This window comes from Grampus griseus (assembly GCF_964374135.1).
Source record: "Grampus griseus genome assembly, chromosome: 14".
Taxonomy (NCBI): Eukaryota; Metazoa; Chordata; class Mammalia; order Artiodactyla; family Delphinidae; genus Grampus; species Grampus griseus.
The window spans coordinates 59,008,537-59,036,321 of NC_139008.1; the positions used below are offsets into that span (position 1 = coordinate 59,008,537).

At 37.9% G+C, this 27,785-nt stretch overlaps 1 protein-coding gene and 1 pseudogene across 4 annotated transcripts in view; one reads left to right on the plus strand and one right to left on the minus strand.

Moving 5' to 3' along the window:
- Positions 1-27,785, minus strand: part of ATRN (attractin) — a 176,069-nt gene that overhangs the window by 100,249 nt on the left and 48,035 nt on the right. For all 3 annotated transcript variants that reach the window (XM_082669774.1, XM_082669772.1, XM_082669773.1), the window contains exons 2-8: positions 26,781-26,864; positions 23,791-23,904; positions 17,314-17,442; positions 15,399-15,604; positions 13,733-13,901; positions 1,576-1,666; positions 425-668 (exon numbers count right to left, since the gene is read on the minus strand). In XM_082669774.1, coding sequence (XP_082525900.1) covers positions 425-668; positions 1,576-1,666; positions 13,733-13,901; positions 15,399-15,604; positions 17,314-17,442; positions 23,791-23,904; positions 26,781-26,864 — 1,037 coding nt within the window. The remainder of the gene's footprint in view (positions 1-424; positions 669-1,575; positions 1,667-13,732; positions 13,902-15,398; positions 15,605-17,313; positions 17,443-23,790; positions 23,905-26,780; positions 26,865-27,785) is intronic.
- On the plus strand, positions 6,550-7,561 carry LOC309832158 (heterogeneous nuclear ribonucleoprotein A1-like; annotated as a pseudogene). Its single transcript has one exon. The product of its transcript is annotated as a heterogeneous nuclear ribonucleoprotein A1-like (transcript).

The window sequence follows — 27,785 nt, forward strand, 5'->3', positions numbered from 1 at the left end:
CGGGCCTACTTTCTTAAAATATCATCCACATCCACAAAAACAAATATAATAAAATTTAACCAAAGGAAAGATTATATACTAAGGGGAAATCACACTCCATTAAACCAATCTCTAAAGGGCTTTTCAAATATTTTTTTTTTCTTCAGAAGTATTTGTTGTTTCAAACCCTTTTTATTTATTTTATTTTCAACACTCATAGCATTTAGTGCTATTTTTGGCTCCTTGCCAAACTGACAGTAACAAATATATACCACATAGCACCATCAATAATCTAAACTTCACTGGCAATTCATCAATGCTAACTGTATCTCAAGATCAAGTACTGGGTCAATGTTAGGTTGAATTTTGTTAAACAGTCATAATAATAAGAGTAAAATTTTAAATCTGACATTCAAAAACGATTCACTGAAAAAAATATACGTACCCAAGTCATACTCCTGCACATTGCTAATATATCCATAGAGAGGGCAGTGACCAAAGATAATCAGCATGACCACTTGGCCAGTTTTCAATGTGACAATGTGTGCTGAGTGCCCAACCACTGCATACTGCTCCTTTGCTTTAGGGGACAACAATACCCATGATTCATTATGAATATGAAACACTCTCAACTCATTGGTCACATTCCCTGTTGAATCAATTTTTCCTCCGTACATGTAAATTTTATCCTATGGAAAAAAATGTAAACAAAATTCTAAAAAACATCAAAAGGATCAAATCTAAACACAGAAAAAGGAACAGTTCAAAACCTCAATATTATTCTTAGCTTAAAAAGTGTTAGTGAAAAGCACCTTTCAGTGAATTATTAGGTAAAGGATGTAGAAAGAACAAAATAAAATAAATCTAACCTATATCCCTAATACTTTGCCACTTTTCTTGGACTTCCTCACACAAGATCTTTTACAATATAAAATGGCTTGGAAAAATAAAGTTGAAATAAACTAAAAAACAGGGAAATGAAAATGATTACTCAGTTACATTGTAAAGTCGCTATCCTTGGCTAAACTTGCTAATGAACGTAAAAGCTAACCTACACTAGATTAATTTTTAACCATTTAGTATCACAATCATAATATCCCAGTTTGAATATGAATCCGTTTAAATCTCTCGGGTTAAAGTAGTTTCAACTTTAATTTCCACTTATAACTTAGCCAATTATATACCCCCCACATTAGAAAGTTTTCCCCCAATTAAAAATCAACACGGAAGTCAAAATCAGAGACAGAAAGTAGAATGGTGGTTGCCAGGGGCAGGCAGGAGGAGGGAATGGGGAATTATTGATGAATGGGCATAGACTTGCAGTTTTACAAGATCAAAAGAATTACAAAGATGAAAAACAAAGCAAAAAAAAAAAAGAATTACCAAGATGGATGGTGATGATGGCTGCACAACATTATGAGTGAAATTACTATCACTGAATTGTACACTTAAAAATGGCTAAGTATGTTATACATACTTTACCACAATAAAAAAGATTAGAAAAAAAAATCCAACACTAAATAGCTATTTCAATCACATAATATGAGAAAGTGAAGAGTTCAGTTTCTAGCTTAGTACAGAGTGGAGACATTTTACCTTGTATAATGCTAAAGAATGACCATATCTAACAACCACATTGTTCACAGAACGGTTCAGTGCAAGCCACTCCCTAGAAGCAAGGTCATACCTACAAAACAAACAGATCATATTTTCACCCAAATGACAAAACAGAACATCTTGAAGTCTTTATTTGTGATCTAATCCACTTTGGAGATGCTCGTTAAATCTGCAATGGATATAGTGAGGTACCTGGGCAAACAAACCTAACATCTGGGCCTATGGGGCACATGAGAACTCAGGAAGGGGGAGCTGGGTTCCACAGCTCTGGGACGAGAAAGAAAATCTACTGGAATTTTCTAATGCTTCCTGAAAACCTCTTCTACACACTAAATCACTTGCAGGTTTGCATTATACTCAAGGAACTTTTATTACTATAACTTTTCTTTCATTTAACCATGCAAAAGTAAAGACAAATACTGAAAAAGGGATGATAACTAAGTTAAAAAAAATTCTTAGCCTTTCCTTTTATCTAATTTATTTTAAAAAGTAATATTTTCAAAAAAACTAGAATATCATTATAGCATTTCAATTATACTATGAATACACTTAAAGACCTTTAAAATATAAAAATGCCCAGAAGAAAATCATTTATACTCTTACATTGCAGCATTAATCACATTCAATATCTTAGAATATTAGTTTTGTTTTTGAGGAAAACATCATTCTATTGTTTTTATTAAAATTATACATACTCACTATAAAAAGGGTAATCAATGCAAAAAAAACAAAGAGCCAAAAACTTAAAAATGACCCCAGGGCTTCCCTGGTGGCGCAGTGGTTGAGAGTCCGCCTGCCGATGCAGGGGACACGGGTTCGTGCCCTGGTCCGGGAAGATCCCACGTGCCGTGGAGCGGCTGGGCCCCGTGAGCCATGGCCGCTGAGCCTGCACGTCCGTAGCCTGTGCTCCGCAATGGGGGAGGCCACAGCAGTGAGAGGCCCGCGTACCGCAAAAAAATAAATAAATAAAAAATAAAAATGACCCCACATTCTGTCATCTAGAAATGAATATCATTAAGTAAACATCATTCCAGACATTTTCTATGCATACATACAAATAGAAGAATAGACTGATAATATACATTTATACAAAGGGGATCCTAATATAGGTGAATTTTAATAAACAGTGTTAATTTTAATTTTATGTAATTTAATAGAAAAAAGAAACCAAAGGAAAACCAATAATACTGTTATATTTTAAATGTTTTTCTATAAGTTTCCCTGAATACAAGATTTTTAAATTATGAAAAACATTATGTAAACAAGAACATGTAAGAAAGTTTTATCACAACGTAATAGCAAAAAAGGGAAATAAATATCCATCAATAGAAAATGGATTAATAAATTATAGATATCTATATAACATTTATAGAGTGAATATACTCAAGCACTGTATTATTAACACAAATCTTGAAACAATGTTAAGCTAAAAACGCAAACTGCAGAATACTGTTCCTGTAAAGACTAAAACAAGAAAATTTATTAACTCTAAAAATGTTCATATATATTAAAAGTCTAAAGATAAGTATGTGAACAAATGACATCACAATATCAGGATATTGATTATCTCTGGGATTTCAGAGGGGCATGTGGGATCTTAACTATATTAGCAATGTTTTATTTCCTAACCTGGATGATGAATGTATTAGCATTCATTATTTTTCTCTAAACCTTTTCCTTTGTTTTAAATATTTTATACATGATCTGAAGAAAACATAAAATAGTGACATTCATTAAATATGAATAACACTTAAATCAATACCAGCTATTATTTTATGTATTTTTTTGAATATGCTACATTTTTAAAATACATGAAAAGTTATTTAGAGAGTAAACTCCCTTTAGTTTTAAAATTACATGTAATTTAATTTTGGACAGACTCCACTAACTTCCTACTTTGAAAGTTGAAAACATTAGCACCCACATTTCCTCCCATTTCTTCTCCCAATTTTTGTTATATAATTTTTACATTGTCCAGGTTCAAAACATGCACATCCCATTCTATAATTTCATAGTTATTTAGTACTGGATCTGTATTTTAGTTGAATCAGTCTCCTCACAGTCCTCTTACCACAACTTCTCCTTCTTGAGTCTTTAATTCTTAATTGGCTAGACTGCACTGTCAAGTGGTTATTCCTAGTGGAGATTATACGTGCTCCTCCCCGTAAATTCTTTCATGTTGAAGAATATCTGCTTGCTAGCTTTAGAGGTGAATGACATCTTGGCTGCATATAATACTCATGGGCCATCCTTTCTTTCCCGCACAACTTTGCTGACGCTGCTCCCTTGAATGTTGCTGGTATTGAATGCTGCCAGTGGAGGTCTGAGGCCAATCTGATTTTTTTCCACTTTTGTGTGGTTTGCTTTTCTGCTTGGAAGTCAGAAGTCTCAATCATTCTCATTCTCTCTCCCCCTCCTTTCTTCCCTCCCTCTCTCTAAATAAATAAATATACATAAATATATATATGTATTATATATAAATATATATGTATTTCTCTCACTGTTTTTTAAAGATACAATATTGTACTTTACTTATGGTAGAAATAACTTAAATCCATCCAGGTAAATGTTTTAACAAAATGGACTGCATACTACTGCAACTTTTATGGCATTCTGGAAAGTGTTTCCTAAGAAGAACTAGCATGGCTTCTGAAAAACACATATATACCATATGTTCAAGCCAAAGGCCTGTTTCTTTAATCTTGAAAGAAAGGAAAGAAACAGAGGGAGCACAGAAACAAGTCTCCACGTGACCCAATCCATATCTCTTTCAAGTAACATGGAAGGTGCTCAATCTGTATCTTAATGCATTTTACTCTTCCTCAATCAATAACGTGTCAGCCCAAGAGCTGGTCAGAGACACTAAGGTGCCGGCAGGTGCTCAAATCTGGTTAAGATGAACTGCCAAAAGACACTTACATAACAGGTTGTCACTCTTTTCACAATACAGAGAAGCAAACACAAGACAAGAACAATGTTGATGCAATAAACTGTAAGAAATGCCAAGTGCCAAATAAACGCTCCTTCTTCTGGGAGCTGAGTCCAAGATAAAGGAATATTGAACAATTAGTTCTAAGATCTGGACATGCAGTTAAGCAAAGACAAACCTCAGGAATTCAGAAGTAGGTGTCTTCCATAAAGGTGCAGCCACCTCTCTCACAAACTCCTCCCTGATGGCTGGTAACACAATGCCCATCATGCCACAGGGCACATCCTCTGCCCCTCACAGTGGCCTGGTATTCCAATTACAGTGTCTGGCCATCCAAAGACCACAGGAAAGGCTCTACAGAAATTGAACTTGACCCCAGCCAGCAGGAGTCAAGAACTACCTGAGGCTTCCCACCCAATAATTTGCCGTTTATTCTACAAGTTCAATAATTTGATCAAATCAGGTTTTGTCACTGAAAAACTATAATATTTTTCCTGAAACATCTTGTACTATTTCAATCCACTTGTTCTATTTGTTAGGTTCTTTTCTTCAGTGACAGCAATTATCTGTATTATATTGGACCTTCTGTCTCCCATGTCTTTGCTTTTTCAAACTATTTAACTTTTTCATCTGTATTCATTGGAATCACGTCTACCAAGCTGGCAGCAGTTCGATTTTCATTGTAGTTTTTGCTGTGTGTAACTTATTTATATTTCTTTACATGTGTACTCTCCCATTTCATCTCATTATTATCTTCTTGCTTTTCAGCTTGTTTTTCTGAATTCAAATTCTCATTATATTGATCCATAGCACAAAGCAGTTGGAAGGAATACTTTTCCTCTATGATCAGTTGTTGTCAGTTTTACAGGCTGTGTTCTTTCCTCTTTACCTTTTCACCATAGATATTTGCATTTGCTACAATGTCACTTCTTTTGTCTTGCTTGTGGTTAGACATTGCTATCCAGACATTACATTTGCAAACTGTGGGTGATTTCTTAATTCCTTTTCTACTGTATCTAAGACAAGTTTATCTTTGCATCCTAGCTTTAGTGTGAGAGTTGGCATTTTATGTTATGTCCACTTTTCTGAAGTCTGAAGAAATGCTGGGGCTCAGGTGGGGGTGGGGGTGTGCAGTCTATTTGAATAAAATATCCAGAGTCTATTCGCCTCTGAGATTTTGTTTAAGTGTCCTATCCCAGGGTTCAAATTTTGGGGTAGCCAAATTACATAGGGGCCCTGACTTCTGGGCAGACTCAGCCACTTGATCAATTTCCCCCTTTTTCACTTGATCCTCCTTAGCAACTATTTCTTACACTACTCAGTTAAAAGGGCAAGAAAACAATGATACCCACTCAGTTTGCTTCTCTCTAGATTTGGGGCTATTAGTGAGAACTCTCAGAATTTCACTCATATGGTTTCTGTGGGGGCTTGCTGTTTCTGTGTGTCTGTTTTAAGTTTATCAGATTAGGTGATACTCCTTACCTTGTGTGGTTACCTGTTGCTCAAATTTCTTACTATTATTTTTTTAGCTTAAAAAAACCCCTGTTTTTTTGCTCAAGGGAAGGAAATTCAGTGACATTTCAATTGGAAATCTTAACCAGATGACCAAGGTAATTTGTTTTGCAAGAGGACCCTTGGGTGACATAAAATGGGAAATGCTTTTTAATGCAACTTAAAAGTTTTGGGTTAACAGGGTTGTGGAGAAAATAGAGAGGGCAATTCCTGCAATATGCTTATATAAGAGTATAGACAATGATAAAATTTATGATCTAAGTTCCAGAAATACTCCCTCTAAAAGGAGTCACTATATTCACTTTTCATGAGTTAGTAAAAATTTATTTGAAACTATATTAGTATTTACACAAAATACATAAAGCTGTAAAAATCATGTTTTGATCAAGTACAAGAAGAGAAATGTTAAAACCTAAAAAATAAACGTGGAGATACATTCGTTAGATTACTCCTTTCTGCACGTGGACGCCGCCGAGTAAGCATCATTGACATCTTCCCTCTCCACTGCCGTCATGTCTAAGTCAGAGTCTCCCAAAGAGGCCAAACAACTGCGGAAGCTCTTCATCGGAGGTTTGAGCTTTGAAACAACTGATGCGAGTCTGAGGAGCCATTCTCAGCAATGGGGAGCGCGCACAGACTGTGTGGTGATGAGGGATCCAAACACCAATCGCTCCAGAGGCTTCGGGGTTGTCATGTATGCCACTGTGGAGGAGGTGGATGCAGCCATGAAGGCAAGGCCACACAAGGTGGATGGAAGAGTTGTGGAACCAAAGAGGGCCGTCTCAAGAGAAGATTCTCAAAGACCTGGTGCCCACTTAACTATGAAAAAGATTTTTGTTAGTGGCATTAAAGAAGACACTGAAGAACATTATCTAAGAGATTATTTTGAACAGTACTGGAAAACTGAAGTGACTGAAATTATGACTGACTGAGGCAGTGGCAAAAAGAGAGGCTTTGCTTTCGTAACCTTTGATGACCATGACTCCGTAGACAAGACTGTCATTCAGAAATATCACACAGTGAACGGCCACAACTGTGAAGTAAGGAAAGTCCTATCTAAGCAAGAGAAGGCTAGCGCTTCATCAAGCCAAAGAAGTCGAAGTGGTTCTGGAAGCTTTGGTGGTGGTCGTGGAGGGCGTTTTGGTGGGAATGACAGCTTTGGTCGTGGAGGAAACTTCAGTGGTTGAGGTGGCTTTGGTGGCAGCCACGGGGGTGGTGGCTATGGTGGCAGTGGGGATGACTATAATGGATTTGGTAATGATGGAAGCAATTCTGGAGGTGGTCGAAGCTACAGTGATTTTGGCAATTACAACGATCAGTCTTCAAACTTTGGACCCATGAAAGGAGGAAACTTTGGAGGCAGAAGTTCTGGCCCTTATGGTGGTGGAGGCCAGTACTTTGCCAAACCACAAAACCAAGGTGGCTATGGCGGTTCCAGCAGCAGCAGTAGCTATGGCACTGGCAGAAGGTTTTAATTACTGCCAGGAAACAAAGCTTCGCAGGAGAGGAGAGCCAGATAAGTGACAGGGAAGCTACAGGTTACAACAGATTTGTGAACTCAGCCAAGCACAGTGCTGGCAGGGCCTAGCTGCTTCAAAGAAGACATGTTTTAGACAATACTCCTGTGTATGGGCAAAAAACCCTCGAGGACTGTATTCGCAACTAACTGTATAACAGCTTATTTTAGTTTCTATTCTGTGGAAAGTGTAAAGCATTCCAACAAAGGGTTTTAATGTAATTTTTTTTTGCACCCATGCTGTTGATTGCTAAATATAATCGTCTGATCATGACGCTGAATTAATGCGCCTTTTTTAAAAACGTGCTCTGTAAAGTTAGTCTACTCTGAAGACATTTTGGTAAACGACTGCAACAGTGTGAGGTCAGAATTTCTTCAGGGTGATGCCAGGTTCCATTTGAAATTTATTCACAACCTGCTTGTGAATAAAGCCAGCATCTTCAGAAACTTGGTGTAGTTGAACTGACAGTTACTGTGTTGTGACCTGGAGTTCACCGTTAAAAGGGTCACCCAAACAAAGTCATGGAGTTTTTTGGTTATTAATATGATTGTTGGCACATCCTATGCAATATATCTAAATAGAATTATTATGGTACGAGATAAAGTTATAGATGGGAATGAAGCTTGTTTATCACCCATTATCATGGGTAATCAATAAACTATTTAATACCCTCTTAAAAATAAATAAAATTAAAAAAAATAAACAATGGCTTACAAGGTACACCTGTCAAAAGTAGTAGGTAACATCTATATTTCTAAGAACAAATATTTGTGAAAGAAATAAGATAATTCATTTACTCTCTTATTCATTTGATAAATACTTATTTGAGCACATTCTATGAGCTAAGCCGAATTGAGTAAACAAGGTCTCTAACCTTGGAGAACATATAGTGGAAAAGGCAGAAAATGAGCAAGCACAGCAATGGGCACAAGTAGAATAAAAATTATGAACACTGCTCTAAAGGAAATGAGAACTATGAAAAAAAACAGGGAGCACCTGTCTGAACTAGCTGATCGGGGAGGATCTCACTATGGGACATTTAACTGACAGGATACGTAAAGGAAGAAACCAGCCCTGAGGTACAATGGCAGGAACAGTCTAGATAAAGGGAAGAGCAAGCATAAGGAGTTTTAGGTAAGGAAAGAGGGCTGATGGGGCAGGAGGGGAGCAAGTTGAGTATGGGAAGGTAAGCAGCAGTCACATCAGGTAGGATCATTAAGTCCCACGGGAAGTCACTGAAGGGTTTTAAGAAGGTAGTAAATGATAAAATGTATACCCTAAAAAATCACCCCAGTTGATATTTAGAAAATGGATTAAGCAGAATGAATGGAAACAGACAGACTTTATAGGAACCTACTGCTGAATCCTAGATGAGAGATATTGGCAAGCTGGTCTTAAGAGAGAAAAGAATGAATATGACATGTATTTGGTGAGAGAGTTAATGGGCTTGACATGAGATTATGCTATGAGGAGGTAAAGGAGAGGAAGTATCAAAATGACTCCCAGATTTCTTACTTCAAGGGAGGATGATGCCAGGAAGAAGTACAAAAATCACATAAATGGTAGAATATATGACTCATAGTATCTAGTATAACAGTGGAAGGGACAATCACCTTTACACCTTTAATTTTACCTTTACTTCTCAGGGTGGCAACACTAGAAGTAGTGAGAAGTGGTTAGATTAGGGATAGATTTTTTTTTTTTTTTTGCAGTACACGGGCCTCCCACCGCCGTGGCCTCTCCCGTTGCGGAGCACAGGCTCCGGACGCGCAGGCTCAGCAGCCACGGCTCACGGGCCCAGCCGCTCCGCAGCACGCGGGATCCTCCCAGACTGGGGTACGAACCCGCATCCCCTGCATCGGCAGGCGGACTCCCAACCACTGCACCACCAGGGAAGCCCTAGGGATAGATTTTAAAAGAAGAGCTAACAAGATCTGCTGACATATTGTGGCAGACAGACACTAGGGTGGTCTTCATGATCCCTGCCTCCTGGTGTTCATACCCATGTATATAATATCCTCCCCTCGAGTGTGAGCAGGATCTATGACTTGCTTCTAACCAACAGAATATGGCAAAAATAATGAGATGTCATTTCCATGACATCTATCCTGCTAGCAGACTCAGGCCAGAGACTCTCCCTGTGGCCTGATAAGTAAGCAGCCATACTGGGGAAACCCTACCAATAAGGAACTCTGGACAGCCTCCAGGAGTTGAGGTGGCCTCCAGTTGACAGACAGCAAGAAGCCAGGGCCCTTAGTCCTACAACCACCAGGAAATGGGTGAGCTTGGAAATGGATTCCTGCCCAGTTGAACCTCTAAATTAGAACACAGGCCAGGTAACACCTTGATTGCTGAGAACCCAGTTAAGCCATGCCTAGAACCCTGACCAGCAGACACTATGAGGTAATAAATGTGTGTTGTTTTAATCTGCTAGTTTGTGGTAATTTACACAGCAAGAGATAACTAATACATATACTGATATGGAGTGTGAAAAAACAAGAAGTCAAGAATGACTCTGAAATTTTTGGCTTAAGCCAAATAGAAGAATGGAGTGGTCGTTTACTGAGATAGGGACTTCTGGGGCAAGAACAGGCTTGGAGGAAAGATCAGTTTGGGACACATGGAGTTTTAGATGCCTATTGAGATGTCAAATAAAGAGGTGGGGATATGGGAACAGGTGATAAGTCTAGGATGCAGATATAAATTTGGAAGTCACCAGCATAAAGGCCAAGATATTACATGAGATCACCAAGGGAGTGAATACACACTCTCACAGAAGGGGACCAAGGACTGAGCCCTGGGGCACATCATCAGGCTAAGGAGCCTGAGAAGGAATGGGAAGTTAGAAAAAATGTCAAGGAAGTATGGAGTCCTGGAAGCCAAGTGAAGAAACTGTTTAAAAGAGGAGGGAGAGACTAGTTTTATCGAATGTTTGTGAAAGATCAAGTAAGATGAGGAATAAGAACTGAAAATTTAAAATCCACTCCTTAGTCATACTAGCCACATTTCAAGTGCTCAATAACCACATGTGGATAGTGACATGACAGTGTAAACACAGAGCATTCCCATCATAACCAAAACAGAAACTGTCCACTGAACAGTTCTGATGTAAAGAAACAGAAGACAGAAAAATGAGCAATATGTAGGTAACTGCTAAATGTGGTGGTGGGAGTTTGTGGAAGTCCTCTTTTGATAACCTTTATCTTTCAAAACAGAAATGGGAAACAAGGCCACTAGCTGAGCAGGAAAACAGGAGAAAATGTGGTGGAGATCTAAAAAATGAAAAGACAGTATGACAGCTGAGCAGGAGAATGAGAGATGGAATAAGAAAGAATTAATGAAATGTAAACTCCTGTGGGAGTTGGGATTGTTGGAGTTCACCTAACCTCTTGACTCTGTACATGCATATCTTTTGCCAAACTTGGGCACTTTTCAACTATTATTTCTTCAAACACTTTTTCATACACACCCTCTTCCTCCTCTTCTTCCAAGGCTCCTCTGGTGACAGAAATGTTAAGATTTTTTGTTACAGTCCACAGGTCTCTGAAACTCTGTTCATCTTTTAAATGTTTTATTTTCTCTGCATTGTTCAGATTAAGGAATTTCTATTGTTCTATCTTCAAGTTCACTGATTCTCTCCTCTGTCCTCTCCATTCTGTTGTTGAGAGAACTGCTGAAGCATTTTTATAATGGCTGCTTTAAAATCTTTGTCAGATAACTCTAATATATGTGTCACCTTGGTGTCAGTATCTCTTGATTGCCTTTCTCATTCAAGTTGAGATTTTCCTGGCTCTTACCATGACAAATAATTTTCAATTGAAATCTCAACATTTTGGGTATCATCACATGAGACTGGACCTTATTTAAATCTTCTGTTATAGCAGGCCTCCTCTGACACCACCCCAGTGGAGAGAGGGAAAGTCTACTCATTACTGCTGTTGCTGCCAGACAGGGGTAGAAATCCGGGCTCCCCACAGTGTCTCCACTGATGTCACAGGGGTGGGGGAGGCCTCATTAATGCCTGGTGGAGAAGTAAATCTCAGCTCCCTATATGGCCTTCTCTAACCCTACTCTGGTGGGATGAGGGGTGGTGGTTGGAGCACCTCACTTTATCCTGGCATAAGTGGAAATCTAGACTCTATACTAACACTTTGCTAGCAGGGGTGGGGGTGAAGCCACAGTCCTTTCTGTGCTGTTTGTCTAAGGTCGAGTGGTTATTTTCTAAAAGTTTTCTGTCTTGCTAAGCTGCCCCTTTCCTGGTCCTCGGGCTAGAGAAAACAGGGTTTTCTTGGGGCTTTTTCAGCTTATACCTATTAACATTTCCAGACTGCTGATTTTTCCAACATCAAGTCTGAGATATATGAGACTAAAGGAAAACGCTTGGAACTTACGATTATGTCATTTTTGGGGTCTTGAGGTCCCTAATAAGACTGCCTTCTTCAGAGTTTTCTTATGTTTGTTTTATATATAATGTCCAGGTTTTTTAACTGTACTTATCATACAAAGAATAGGGGAAAATGACCTTCATTTATTTATGATTTTTTAAAATTTCCTTTTTCATATTCTATTTCTTTTTTTTCATATTCTATTTCTAAAGGAGTATCTTTTGTGTTTATTTACTCTGTGTTCCTTCTAGGTTTGTCTTTTAATCTGAAATTATTTTAAAATTCTTTCCTAACTTCTATCATCTCATTTCTGAATTTTTCTAGTCTTGGTTATATTGTTCTTTCATGTATTTTATCATTTTCTTATTGTATGTTAGCTTACTTTGGAATACTAAGTTATAATTTTTGTCAGTTTTTCTATTATGCTTTCACATTGAAGGGGTATTATTCTACTTATTCTCTTCTTTTTTATAATAACTTTCTATGAGATTTGACCTTGATATTTTTTCTGTTGCTAAATTTTAATTTTTTTAATTTAATTTTTTTGTAATTTAAAAAAAATTTTCCTGAACCCTTATAGGAGATGCTTGATTTAGCTAGTTTTTCTAGCTTCTCAGCTCACTAGCTCCTCTTCTGTTGTAGTGTAGTGTCCAACTATTTGGCACCTTACTTGAGATCTCCTAGCTCTGTTCCCCTCTCAGACTGTTATCTGGACTTTCTTTCTCTGCTGTCCCTGTCCTGTTCAATTTGAATTCTATTCCCAGCAGCTTTTCTTCAGTGTGGGACTTTCTCCTACAAAGAGTCTTTGGCTGGTTTTTTGAAAGTTAATACGGCACAAACTGTTCCAGCACCTTCAGATCCTACTACAGATCCCTTGAGCTCATCCCCACTACTAGAACATGCAAAATCTTCCCAATTCCAGCTGCTGTTCTCAAAGCAGCTTGCTGAGCTTTCCAGCGGGTCTTTGGGTTTACTGCTGGTGGGCCCACCGCTCCCCTTTGCTTACTCCTACATAGATACTGATAGCACAAAGGTCTTGTAGCTGTCAATGGTTTAACCCCACCTATTTGTGTGGATGCCTTCTGACCAAGTTTGTTATAGATATTATCCATGTGTTTTTTATTTTGCTATCCTAGTTGTTCTCTGTGCTTTAGTGACTATGTTTGGGGGATTCAGAAACTATACTATTACTGCCATATTTCCAGAATTCCTTGAAGAACAGATGCTGATTTTTGACAATCTTCATTAGTAGAAAATGTTTAGAAAAACTTTCCAGGGCACAAAATCAGCACAACAGTAGGTGTTCAAAAATTTCTCCCCAAAGTCAAACTCCATAGCTAATTCCACTGTGAAAACATACTCTCCCTTCAGGATGAGCAGCATGGAACCAGCAAAAGACCTTGAACCCTGGGAAGTATTAAAGAATGGCATAATTTCCACTAGCAAACTATAAATGCAAGCCGTTTAACCTATAGAAATGTTAATTAAATTAAGAGGCAAAGCAATCCCCTATTTATATAGAACCTATTATATATATCTAACACAAAATCTGAGAGACAGTGTCTGGAAAAGATGAATTGTTCTTTATTACAGCAATGAATTCTTTGTGGCTCCCAATTTCAAAAACTAAGAATATGTCCCCAAAAGTCTAGAATACAACTACTAAAATACTAACAGAGATTTTCTTCAGGAATGCAATTACTAATGATTTCTTTTCTTTTTGCTTATCTCTACTTTAAATATTTTCAAAATGGAAAAGTAAGCTTCTTGTAAAAATTTTTAAAACAACTTACGCTAGAACCATGTTGTAATCTGAGTGGTTGAACATATATCCTCCAACAACCCACATTATATTTCCATTGACCACAGCTTTGTGAGAGGCTCTGGGGAGCTTTAGGTTAGAATATTCCTCTTGTGTCCAAAATGACTGGTTAGCTGGTACAGGAACTGAACATCCAGGACCTAATAAAACATAATAAATTAGTTTCACAAAATGCAGCTTTAAAATTACTGCAATTCAGGAATTCCCTGGGAGTCCAGTGGTCAGTGCTCTGCACTTCCACTGCAGGGGGCCTGGGTTCAATCCCTGGTCAGGGGAACTAAGATTCCCACATGCAGTGCAGCAAGGACAAAAAAAAAAAAAGAAAACTATTGCGTTTCAAGTTTGAATCATCTAAATACAACAAATTATCTAAAGAATATTTACAGTCTTTCCTTTAGCATCTAAATATCAGACATATCCCTTTAATTTGTGCTTTCAATTTACTCAAAGGTAGTGACCAAGGGTAATCTCTAATAAAATTCAAAATCACATACTTTCTAATGAAGACCTGACCATATCTAGGTTAGGATTTTTTAGTAATGAAATACTTGCTTAAGCAGCTCTCAGAGGAAAGAGTGTACAAAGGAATTATTAATTCAAATGAAAAACTTTAGGGACTTCCCTGGTGGTGCAGTGGTTAAGAATCTGCCTGCCAATGCAGGGGACATGGGTTCGATCCCTGGTCCAGGAGGATCCCATGTGCCGTGGAGCAACTAAGCTCGTGCGCCACAACTACTGAGCCCGCGCACCTAGAGCCTGTGCTCCGCAATAAGAGAAGCCACTGTAATGAGAAGCCTGCGCGACGCAACAAAGAGTAGCTCCCACTTGTCTCAACTAGAGAAAGTTCACATGCAGCCAGGAAGACCCAACGCAGCCAAAAATAAATAAATTTTTGAAAAAAACTTTAGAGCTAAAATGTAAAGACTAGTCCTGGGAGTATTACAAACCATCCATTTCCAAAATCAAGAAACTCCTTTTTTGAGAGGTTTGGCTTCTGCTCCAACATTTGCAAAGTGGTAGGTAGTCAAATACTTCAATTATTTAACTGCTCAATGTCAGCCAAACCGAACAAACTAAAGCATCTAAACAAGCACATTTCTGGAAATTCAAAATAAATGTGTTCAAGAAAGGGGTAAATGTATTAAAAAAAACCCAAAAAACTAAATCAGTAACAGCTGCTATCACCCACCCCTTGAAGAATTTGCTAAAGGGCTTCTTTAATAATCTGTATCTGCAGATAATTCCAATAACTGACTGCTTTAGGATTCTACTGTATAATCAACCCCAATTTTCTCTGAATTTATTGAAAGTTTCTGTGGAGAGACCATTATTGTCAGCTCTTGTTCCACCTCCCAGCTTGGTTCTCTATGTCTTATGGCTGAGACCAAGTTCTCTAAATTCATGAATGAACTGCAAAGACTGTTAAACTGCTCCACATCTCTAGAGACCACAACCATACATCTATGAATTCAAAGATCTGTAAGAAGCTGAATAAAGAGATATGAAAATTTAAACGCTTCCTGATATTTGATTAACATAAATGGTACAGATATTAGGAATAAAGTCAATCTACAACTTATTAAACTAGAAACATTCTGTAAATTGAAAGAAAAAAAAAGAAACAAAGAAGTTCCTACCCTGCCACTCTGAGAAGCAGGAGCATCCTCTGACATCACTTGAATTGCAGATGCCTCGATGAGGAAAACCACAGTTATTTACACAGTGAGGGATGTCACATGCTTCACCTTTCCAGTTTTCAGAACATTCACATTGAACAGTGTTGCTGCTATTACTGATCTTACATTCTCCTCGGCCTGAGCAATTATTCGGACACATGTCAAAACTATAAAAATAGTGGGGGGAAATTAAATCAACACAAAGCAACATTTTGATTAACTTAGCAGAACTTCCTCCTACACAAGGCTTAAGAAATCTTACTGTCTAGCCAGTTCATTCACAAGCGTAATTGCAGTACTTACCATTTAGCCTAAATGGGATCACTCAACCCTGCAGAACTAGGGCAAGTAATAAAATCAAATTAAACCTGTTGGATTCTCATAAGAAGAGACAGTTAAAGAGATTACAAGAAGAGAAGAGATTCTTGCAAAATATCCAGGCTTAGCTCCTTAAGGACAGGATGACTATCCTAATTCTTGGTAGCCCACAAATGGTGAGCATTATAAAATTGCCAAATGCATGCTAGCAAGGCTGGAGAAGAAAAGGATAAAACAAATTGCAAACAATACACTACCATCCTCATTCCTCTGGATAGTCTCTAAAAGTTTACAGAATTTGCTTAAGATTATTGCTCAGATTGGTGTGTATTAAATTCCTTAGCAAGTTTATCTACCCATCTCAGATGCAAGAAAAGGGAGGGGTAGTTTAACTTAATACATGAGTTTAACCATAAAGTGTTGCATAGTAACGTGACAATGATATTGACAACACTTTGAAAAGACATAATTCTGATTTTAAAAAGGGGGGATAACAGGATTAGCAAGATACTGTAAGAGTGTAAAGAAAACTAAAAAGGAATTTTGTAGCAAAGCATGCCAGAAAATCAGGAATCAGTTACAAAACAAACTAATTAACATTCACACCTACACCCTAACGTCAGTTCACGATACATTTATAATAATATTTTATAAGTATGTGTATATAGTATTTTTATAATCTATGTTATAATATAATATAATAAATGCATATGCCTACTTTTCAAACCCAGGCTTGTGATGAGCTGCCCAGGCTGCTAAGTCACAAACCTTGGGTACCTGAAAATCTGAATCACCATACCAATCAAGATAAAGATGGCTTTAACTAGGGTTGAAAGACTACTGAGATTCTGAGAAAATGGGCAAGAAAAAGAACCCAGTATAAAGGTTACACATGGGGGTTATCAGCTATACCAGGAGTTGTCAAACGTATTGCGTAAAAGGCCAGATAATATATATTTTAGGTTTTGTGGGCCACAGAAGTTCTTTATCACAGACCCCCTGCTTATGGCATTTTATGAATTTAACTACTTCTGAAAATAAACATTTCTTAGGAAAAAAAGGTAAAGACAGAAGTTAGCTTCTCTCCTACTGCAACAAATTCCAAAAGCTGCCCAGAGTCTGTCTGTCTACATTTCCTTTGTAACCTCAACTAAGTTGTCATCAATGGGCCAACTACTGAGTACATGAAAACTACTAATATTTGTTAAATTGTACTTAGCAAACTCCTCCAAAGTTTTTATCCATTGGCAGGAATGGATAATGCCCCTCTTTTCCAGGAGACGCTCAACAGCAGCAAGACCTGGGTTGCAACTCTGGTCCCACTGCTTTGACAATTTACTTTACCTTTTCCTGCCACTTGCCTCATTTATAAAAGAAGTAGAAAAACAGTGGCTGTAACTGAGTTTTTAAAAGAACTTTAAATGAGAAAATTCATGCAAACTGCTTAGCATAATGCCTGGCACATTGTAAACCCTCAATATGTTAGTCATTATTATTGTTAAAACAAAGTATACAGTCTTCTGAAAAAAATCACAAATATTAGACTTAAATATCTTACTTGTAAGTGATATTAAATCCAGTCAAATTATAAGCAGCATCACTAAAAAAATGCAGCAGGGCATAACCTGATGTGGCAACGACCTCTGGGACAGTCTCGTTGCCATCTCTCTCAGGAACAATGAGGCCACTGAAATGAAAACACATGTCTTATAAAGGGAAGCATAATCACAGACACATCACATGGTGACAGAATACAAATTCAACTGGATTTCACCCTTGTAATTTAAAAAGCCACTTATAGGAAGAGAGCCAAATTCCTGTGATAAATGCACAGGAACAGATCTGAATCTTTTGCTAAGCTCTTCTCTATTCTAGGTTATATATATATATATATATATATATATATATATATATATATATATATATATACGTTTGTTTGTTTTTTTTGCGGTACGCGGGTCTCTCACTGTTGTGGCCTCTCCCGTCATGGAGCACAGGCTCCGGACGCGCAGGCTCAGCGGCCATGGCTCACGGGTCCAGCCGCTCCGCAGCATGTGGGATCTTCCCTGACCGGGGCACGAACCCGTGTCCCCTGCATCGGCAGGTGGACTCTCAACCACTGCGCCACCAGTGAAGCCCCTAGGTTATATTTTAAATGAGATTTGAAACCGACGACCCTATTCTTTTTTTTTTTAAGTAAAACATTTTATAATACTCCTTTGAAAAACTGAGTAAACCTCCACAATCACAGAAAGTAACAAACTTTATGAGTTCATGGATACCAAACATATACCATTGAAAGACATGAAAACTAAAAATAGAAATAAAAGTTTGATATACAAACATCCATCATCCCAATACTATTAGCATTCTGATGTACTTTCTTTGTTTAATTGATACCATGTTACATATCATATTCTATTTTACAGGTAATATACCATAAGCATTTCTATGTCTCTAAGAGCTCCCTCAGAACTTTTAGAACCTTACTCAGAGCTCAGCCCACAACAGTATCTGTTGGGTGTCTACAAAGAGAAAGAATTACCGAGTCAAAGGGTCTAAATGATGGCTTTAAGGCTCTTAATCCATATACCAATTTGCTTTCCAGAAGAGAGATGGTGACTTGAAATCCCACCGATAGAGAATGAAAGGGTCCATCCCACCTAACCCCGCCAACAAGGAGAATTACCAGTCCTACTTTAGTTTTGCTAATTTAATATGTGAAAGTGATTTTTTTAACCTGTGGTTTTGAGCTTCTCTTATACTCCTGAGGTTAATCATTTTTCCTATGTTTACTTGCATCTTTTGCTTTTCTTCATATGCTTCTATCTTTTGCCCAGTTATTGTTCAGTACCACCATCATCTCACTCAGTTAAAGCCTAACTCCTTACCAGGCCCTGTGCAATCTGTTCCACACACACAATCCCATCCGATGAACAAACGTCTCATGTATTACAGATGGTCCCCGACTTACAATGGTTCGACTTACAATTTTTTGACTTACAGTTTTTTGACCTACAATTTTTTGACTTTACAATGGTACAAAAGGGATACACATTCAGTAGAAACTGTACTTAGAATTTTGACCTTTTCCCAGGCTAGCGATATGCTGTTGATACTCTCTCACGATGCTGGGCACCAGCACAAAGCTGTAGCTCCCAGTCAGCCACACGATCACAAGGGTAAACAACCAATACATGTACAACCACTCTGTACCCAGACAACCTTTCTGTTTTTCACTTTCAGTACAGTATTCAAAATTACATGAGATATTCAACATTATAAAATAGGCTTTGTGTTAGATGACTTTGCCCAACTGTAGGCTAATGTAAGTGTTCTGAGCACATTTAAGGTGGGCTAGGCTAAGCTATGATGTTCGGTAGGTGAGGTGTATTAAATGCATTTCAACTTACAATATTTTTAACATACAATGGGTTTATCAGGACATAACCCCATCATAAGCCAAGGAAGATCTGTACTCTCTTCCTTTCACTGGCTCAACCCCAGCCACACGGGCCTCTTTTCTTTCCTAAAGCACATACTTTTGGGCTGATGACTATCTCAAATGCTCATTCATTATGACCTAGCAATTCTATTTCTTAGTAGAAGAAACACTTGCTCACATACACAAATATATAAGAATCCTCACCGCAGCACTATTCAGAATGAGAACAGGTTGAAAACCACCTAAATGGTCATCTGGGAGCTGGATGAATGAGTCATTACATACGTTAGGTCTGCAGGACTGACAAGGCGCTCATCAAGGCATTCTGATGAGTAGGAATAAAAACAAGCTGCAAGACGATGGGCCTAGTACATGTGTACATTTATGTGTATTTATACAAGTGCATATAAAAATGAGTGGAAGAGCATATAAGCAGGGTGTGAGGAGGAAGAAGGGATGGGATTTTCATTCAACAAGTTTTTAATATGCAGGCAGAACTAGGGGTTGCAAAACGGTGAAGCATTTTCTACTATGCATTCAACTAACAAATACTAAGTACTTACTACAAGTGAGGCACTGTTCTAGGTACCAGGAATACAACAGTGAAGACGTCTCTGCCTTTACTGGAGTTCATGCCAGAGAAAGAATAAGCCTAGATACGAACCCCCAACCCCTGGCCCACAGGTGTGTATATATAATGCCAGGTAGAGGTAAATACTATGAAGGGAAATAAAACAGAGTAAAAGAACAGAAAGTGCTACTTTAGAAAGGGCATTTAGGGAAGGACTCTTGGAAGAAATGACATTTGATCACAGACCTAAATGAAGGTTTCAACCATCATCATGCTTTCATCAGTTTTATATACCAGAATCCCCTAAAATGATGAGGGGTAAGTACTTGCAAGAGCAGGGCCACCGAGAAACACGTATGTCAAAAGCAATCTTGCCATAAGAAATACTGGCACAGTAAAGGACTGGGGGACTCAGTCACATGTAGGACACTCTTTGTTATCTTAGCATGAGCTTCAGGGTCAGAGACGTGAGCTCCAATTCTTGTTCCACAAGCCTGTGCAGGTCACTGACATCTCTGAGCCTTAGCTTCCTCAAAAGCACAATGAAAGAAATCCTATCTACCTCACAGCAATGTAATGAGAAACTGTTAAAGCATGTGAAGGGCTTAAATAGCATCTCACACTAGTAGGTGCTCAATAAGAGATAGCTAATGGTATTTATTATTTATATGGTGGGGACATTTAAATGTATAGAACGAATGGCAGAATGGGTGGAGGGAGAAAGAATGGAGAGTCAGAAGGAGTGGGAGGGCCACCTGCACTAGATGACCACGTTGCTGGAGAAAGGGGATCAGCTTCCCTACTGTCAGAGAGACTTAGGCATTTGCTTCTTTTCACTTCAAAAACTTGTGACAGCTTCAGAATATGCTTTTTCCCAGTGTGAAAATAAAACAACTGGTTTATGACAAAAATAAACTTTGTACAGAATAAATGAATATAAACCTCAACCCAGTGTGCAAGGCAATAGAAAGTGTGTGGGTGAGAAAGTGATGCTGCAGGCTTGCCGTTCAACTGTCACCCTGAGCTGCCTCCACCACCCTGTCCCCTGCCCCTAGGCAGGTAAATAAATGCAGGCTCAGTTTAGGCTGCAGCCAGCTGTTCAACTTGAGAAAATCAAGAACTGCTTGCCCTGGGGTTCTTCATAATCTTATATTGTAAACACAGAGTACCATTGTTTAGAACCATTTCTGAAAATAGCTGAACTAAAGATACTGTCTTAATTCAACATAACTGTCCCAGACAGATATAGGCTCTCTGAACACACCTGGGGCACAGTCTGACTTTCCCAACTACACTATGTTAAGTTTACATAGTTGGCAAATCCTCAGTTTGACACACCTCTCTCCTTGCAAAACTATACACGCAAGGACAGGCAGATGTGGAAGGTAAGCCAGATTTTTAAAGTCAGGGTTAGGAGCCTGGGGATGGGTCCAAACAGCATCTATACTTCTGAGTGGTGAAGGAGGGTCCACAGCCACAAAAGAGGTGCCTGCCTTTGATTACCTGCCACAAACTGACCACGATTTCCATGGGGTGCTGGACAGGCTGACTCCCGCTTTCACAAGACTTCCTCTAACAGCTCTGCATCACAGCCTAAACAAATGTCTCACCAGTATTTGACTTTCTTAAAAATAACAACAAAAACCTCTAGAAGGAATAAGAATTTCCTCAGAGAGGAAAACTATTCTCCCTGCTCTATCACCACTACCACCTCTGCATCTCCCTACCAACAGATCTGAGCAGAGCGAGCAGGTACTCCACAAAGGTGCTGCACTTATGCATTTGTTGAAGTGAATGCACCACAAAGTCATAATGTTGTGCAGCTGGAAGAGACTTGCTCTAGTGGTTCTCAAATTTGTCCAGTAATGGAACTCTGTTTGTTAAACAAATTTTATTCAGAATTTCAGCATATAAAAGATAATGTGATCAACCAGTTCAGAGTCAAATTAAACTTCATGGACTGCAATACACCCAGAGAAAACACAGTACAACACCTTCATTTTAGGCTTCAGAAGATGAGGACTAGAGTGCTTAAATGAACTATTCAGACTCATGCAGAGCCTTGGGCAGAACGCAGATTAAAAGTCCAAATCTTCTGAATCCTGTGTGGCTCTCTTTTTCTTTATTTGGCTGAACTATCTGCCGCCAGGCTCACTCCACTCTGGGCCCCCAGCACATCACCACTGGGTTGATTCCTCTATCCAAAGTCCTCCTGACCCAACAGCACTCCTCAGCTCCCCATCTTGTGACATTGCCTTATGACCTAAACAGTTATTTTCAAATTCTTCCGCACATCAATGCTTCAGGGGTTCTGTGTTTCAGGTAAATTTCAATTATTAAACATACATTATCTCACTATGATTTTAGAAAATGCACACTCAATTATGTCATAGGTTAAATTTTAACACAATCAATGCATTAATTTATACATTTCAGTAAATAAACTTTTTTATAGAAGCTTAAAAATCCTCCTGTTGTCTGTACATATACTGTGGCTTCTCTCAAAAGTCACTGACTAAAACAGTTATACCCTTCTGCTTGTTTTGTGGTTGCTGTTGGTTCACATGTCTGCTCATTAAATACACAGTCTGGGTGAACTACAGGGTTATGCATACCCTCTTGGCAGATGTTCCCACAGGGCTATTGGCAAGCTGATTCAAAGTGCCTGGCACATAAAGAGAGGACTCCATGAGTTTTGATTAACAAATGCAGTATCAAGTAAACCTCCAACAAGTACTATTATCATGATAACATCATACTACAGATAGTTTTTGTGCTGTGTTAAAGTTTGGGGTGCCTCTTGCTATAAGACAAGGTATGAGTCAAATTCTGGCATAAAGATGTATATGCCCAACATGTAGCCAATATTTTGATGCTTAGCATGGCCTATCCACGCTGTTCTTTGGCCCTCTAAGTGAATCTCTAAAACCCAGAAAATGGCCTTGGTTCTCAGTTCAAAGACATGTTGCAGAGATTTCTAAGCCAAAGGGAGTGGAGAAATACAAGGGCACATTAGTTCCCTGATCTCAGCTGTCCTTTGCCTCCTCATGTTCTGTTCACTCTCTGTTATCTCCTCACCTACAAGAGACATCAACCAGCCCCATGTGAGGAATACAAAAAATATTTGTTAAATTGATTTCTTTTAAAGTCAGGGAAATCAAATATTTGAGGGAAAGAAATCCAGAAAGTCAGCTGACAACTATGACTCTCTAAGGATACGCATTTTAGAAAAAATATATTTAAAAAATCCTCTATCAAGTAAAAGGAAGAAAAATAAAACAGTTTTGAATTTGCATGTGGTCAAAAATATAATAAACAACACAGCTACTTACTGTTAATAAAAAGTAAAATGTCAAAACAATTCAGAGCACCCCATGTATTTGGTGTTAAGCTGTTTAACAACAAACACAGAATATACTGTAGAAAAAAAATCACAACACGTAACTGGAATGTTCCTCATTCTCCACAGGTAACCACTGTTCATTTTATGTATACTCTTCCAAAACTTTTCCCTCACCCATATTAAGGTATATACATAATTACACATCACACACACACACACACACACACACACACACACACAGAGCTATATCTGAATTCAACAAATAACTCCTGAATGCCTATGCAATGAAGAACACAACAAGGATCAAGATAAACATGGTTCCTGATTTAATTTTTCACAGAAATAATATATTCGATATATTGCTCACAAAACATTTTTAGATGTAAACTTCACCACCACCACAAGAAGTAGGTAAATTTGATACTACTATCACAACTTTATAGATCAGGAAACTAAAAAGAGAGGTCAAGTACTCTGCCCAAAAACTCACCCAGAAGCTACAGGAAACCAAGTTAGGACTAGCACACAAGTGATAGGACTCCATAACTAGTACTCTTTCCATGAAGTAAATGTTTTAAGTGATAAAAAAGGTGAATCCAGTAAGAATACAATCTAGGAGATACATAAATGCAGAAATCAAACAATGGTTAACCAGTATTTATATGACTGAGCTTACCTAAAGGCAGCAACTAGAGGTGCGTAAATTGAGTCCCCATCATAAACATATAAATGGTCCCAACTACACTCTGTAGCAAAATGATTGAAACGAAGTCTCATTATTCTATTTGGCCTGAAAAGAACAGAAAAAAGTAATTTATAATAATCATAATCACTATAAAACATTTGAGAAAAAAATATAGATTTTTAAAGAATTTATATATAAAGAAGAAATTAATAGTATGTAATCAGTACTCCTTCACTTGTCAAAGATTTCCTTAGTACTTTCTATGTGCTAGAGACCACTAAATATGCAATGGTAAACAAAATAGACATGGTCTATGCATCTTTGGGCCTTATAGTCTATACAGTGGCTATTCTTTACCAATCCATCAGCCTTTCTTATCAACTTAAGATTTCATACTACCTCATTTTACAAACACACCTGCCAATCCTCTAAACTCACCTGCCCCTCTGCCTTTTCATGGAACTCCCTGGAAGAAGCCCTGGTATAGAGAAAACCAAGCCATGCTGGAGAAAGTCACAACATTGGGTAGGCTGGTTCCAATACTGGTGCTTCGATTCTGCCAGCAGTCCTACTACTAGTTCTCAATTTCTATTTCAGACCACCCAGTCCCACCTCCCTGCTTATGCTCAGCACTCAGACAAAAATTTCTCAAATTCCCACTTTCTAAAATAGATACATCTACCTACTTTTCCTTCCATCTCTCAAATATTTAACATCTCCGTCTCATCTGAAACTTCCAAGTCCAGACTTAAATCTCTTTAAGTATCACATATTTTACAAAAAACAACAAAACACAAAAAACTTTAAATCCCAACTCTCCTTCCAGCTACTATCAGACCTATCCCTTTCTCCTCTGAAACTCCTCAGGAGACTTCGGTTTTCTCCATTTCCTCACATCCCACTCACCTTTTCACTCTCCAACCTGGCTTTAGGCCAAAGACTCTACTCCAAAAGTTCTTGGTAATATCAACACCATCTATATACTGGTGATTCCTAACTATATGTCTCCAGCCTGAACCTTTCATCTACCCCATACTTCTTGTCTAACCAAACAATTAAATAAATACATAAACAAGTTAACTCACATGGTGATGAATACTGGGAAGAAATTAAAGGAATGTGATGTAGTAGTACAACAGGTGGTGGGGAGATACCCCAGAAAGTTTTGGAAAAGATCAGAATGGCGAGAGATAAGCCATGTGAAAAGTCTGGGGGGACAATGTTTCAGGCAGATAGAATAACAGTCTTAAAGTTTTAGACTTTAGAAGTTGATGTGTCCAAGCAACGTGAAGAAAATCAGCATGTCTGAAACATAGCAAACAGAAGGAATAAGATAAGAAGTGAGTGAGAGGTGGGCAAGGGGCAAAGGTAAAAACCGGAGGCCAATTTCAAGGCTATTACAGTGGCCCAGGAAAGAGAGGATGGCTGGTGGTTCTTAAAATAACTGTAGAGTTGAAGATGAAGAGGATTGGGGAGATATTCTTGAGGGGAAAACTGATAGAACTTACTGACAGGCTGAATATGTGGATAAGGAAACGGAGGATTTGAAGTTTTTTGCTTAGTTTTATGCTTAGGCTGAGGTGGAGCAACCACTGACAGCACACTCAGAGCAACAGTGGAGAAGGACATCAGATGGGAGTGAACTGGTAGAAAGGGCAAGGGCAGACAGCTCCTTAGAGCAGCAGTTCTCAGAGTATGGTCCACACAATGCCAGGGTCCCTGAGGCCCTTTTAGGAGGTCCAAGAGGTAAAAACTATGGTTATTTAGACTTGGATATCTGGTAGATATTTTCTTGAAAATGAACAAAGCAAGCCTGTATTTGTTGCCAAAGAAAATATAAGCTTTCAAGCAATAATGAGTTTTGGAAAATTTGTACCTACCACCCAGATACAACTTCCCAATACTTAAAATTTTCTGATGAGATTGATGGTGATTTTTAACTACGGTGATGTTTTAAATTTCATATAATGAAATATATCGACATCTGGAAGACCTGCATAATTCAGTGAACCAATATTTTCCGAATGTTACAAAATCATGCATGGGTTAAAGATCTATTTAAAGTACAAGAAAACCAATTAAAAAATTTTTTTTTATTTTTGGCCATGCCACACGGCATGTGGTATCTTAGTTCCCTGACCAGGGATCGAACCCATGCCCTCTGCAGTGGAAGCGTGGAGTCTTAACCATTGGACCGCCAGGGAAGTCCCATAGAAAACCAGTTTTAACTTAACAAGTTCTAAAAGTTCATTAGGATCATTTCAGATTCCACACTGCAATTCAGTTTTAAGAAATTACCACTTGTCCAGTTTTGGTCCAGTCTTCTAAGACTGTCCACAATTATTTTAAAGGGTTATTAATGGTTGCAATGCGAGTGAATGCATGTGACACTTTCTGCAAGAAGCTTTTAAGAAGCAGGTCTGCTTTCTCTGTACTTCCTCCTTCCCCTCCTGCTGGCTGCAGTTAGCCAACACTGAAGCTAATGAATGAATGGCAGAGCTTGGGTCCTACTACCAATGGGAAGAAAGCTGCCTGCTGACCAGGAACACCTGCCTTGGAACTGTTATGTGAGGAAGAAATAAACTTCCATATGTTAAATCACTAAAAATAGTAAATAAATAAATAAGTAGGCCTATTAAAATCTCTTCCCTTCCCTACTACATATTCAAGTGAAGTCTAATCTTCTTCATATACCTCAACCATAATAAAATATTGTAACAGTTTTTTAACTATTACAACTGAAAATATACAAATTTCTGGTGTGTATAATTCATTTGCAAATCAACACAGAAGTTTTTTTCAATTAACATTGAAGATTAAGAAAAATAAGAAAATCAAATTCACTTGTCAAAGTAAAGGTTACCAAATAAAAAATATTTTAAGTTGCCACAGATTGTTAATTTTACATGTTGGAAAAGTAATCTCACAATGAGCTCTATCCTGAAGAAAAAAAAAAAAAAAACTTAGCCATTACTACTTACTGTCCTTCAATGAGCCATGTGCACTTTGTTTTATATTTATAATTTCCAGGTCCATCTGTTATAAACCCAGAAGATCCAGTTAGTCTGTAATTCAAAAAATAAAAAAATTTAAATGCATCAAAATTTCATATATTAATAATATCTTTCTTAATTCTGAATACAATCCAAGTGGGTACACTGATGCATACTATGACCAGAAGAAAAAGACTGGATAGTTATACACAGATTACACAAATCTGGATGAAACAAATTCATGCCATATACTTAAGAAAAGGGGATACAAATACATTAAAAACAACAGGAATGAACAAAAACATACATCTTTCTAGCTGAGATGGGAAAATCACACTTTGTTTCCATACAAATGGCCACAAGAAGTTAGTTATAAATATCAGTTGGTTTTTAAAAAACAAGGCCACACAGTTACCATTACAAGTAAAATGTGTAAATGCAATAAATAACGCTGTGGCCAGCATAACTATGATGCGCAAGCACATCAATCCACAACACACAACAGACCCACCACAGCTATTTAGTTGCTTCTTCTGAAGTGGCAATCTACCACACTCTGAGCAGTGCACATCAGCACCTGACTTCCCACACACATGCCAAGCTTGAAGTTTATCAATATTTTTAGGTCTTGCCAATATGACAGGTACATCTTAGTATCTCATTAATATTTTTACTAGTACTAACCCTAATGTATGAAGATTCTCATGTGTTTTGGTCATTTGCATTTTCTCCTTTGCAAATTAAGACTCAATATTCTTTACTCACTTTGCTACCAAGTTATCTTTTTCAAAATAATGTTTAAGAGCGCTATTTATATTAAGAAGCTCCCATTTGTATGGTAAATGTACTATAAACATATTTTCTCAGTTTATGTCTAGTATATATTGTAGAAATATATACTAGAAATGTAGAAATTTTTAATATTTAACAATGCTATTTCTTTCCTCTTTGCTGTTTCCAGATCACTTTTCCTCCCTCTTCCATCAACAATGT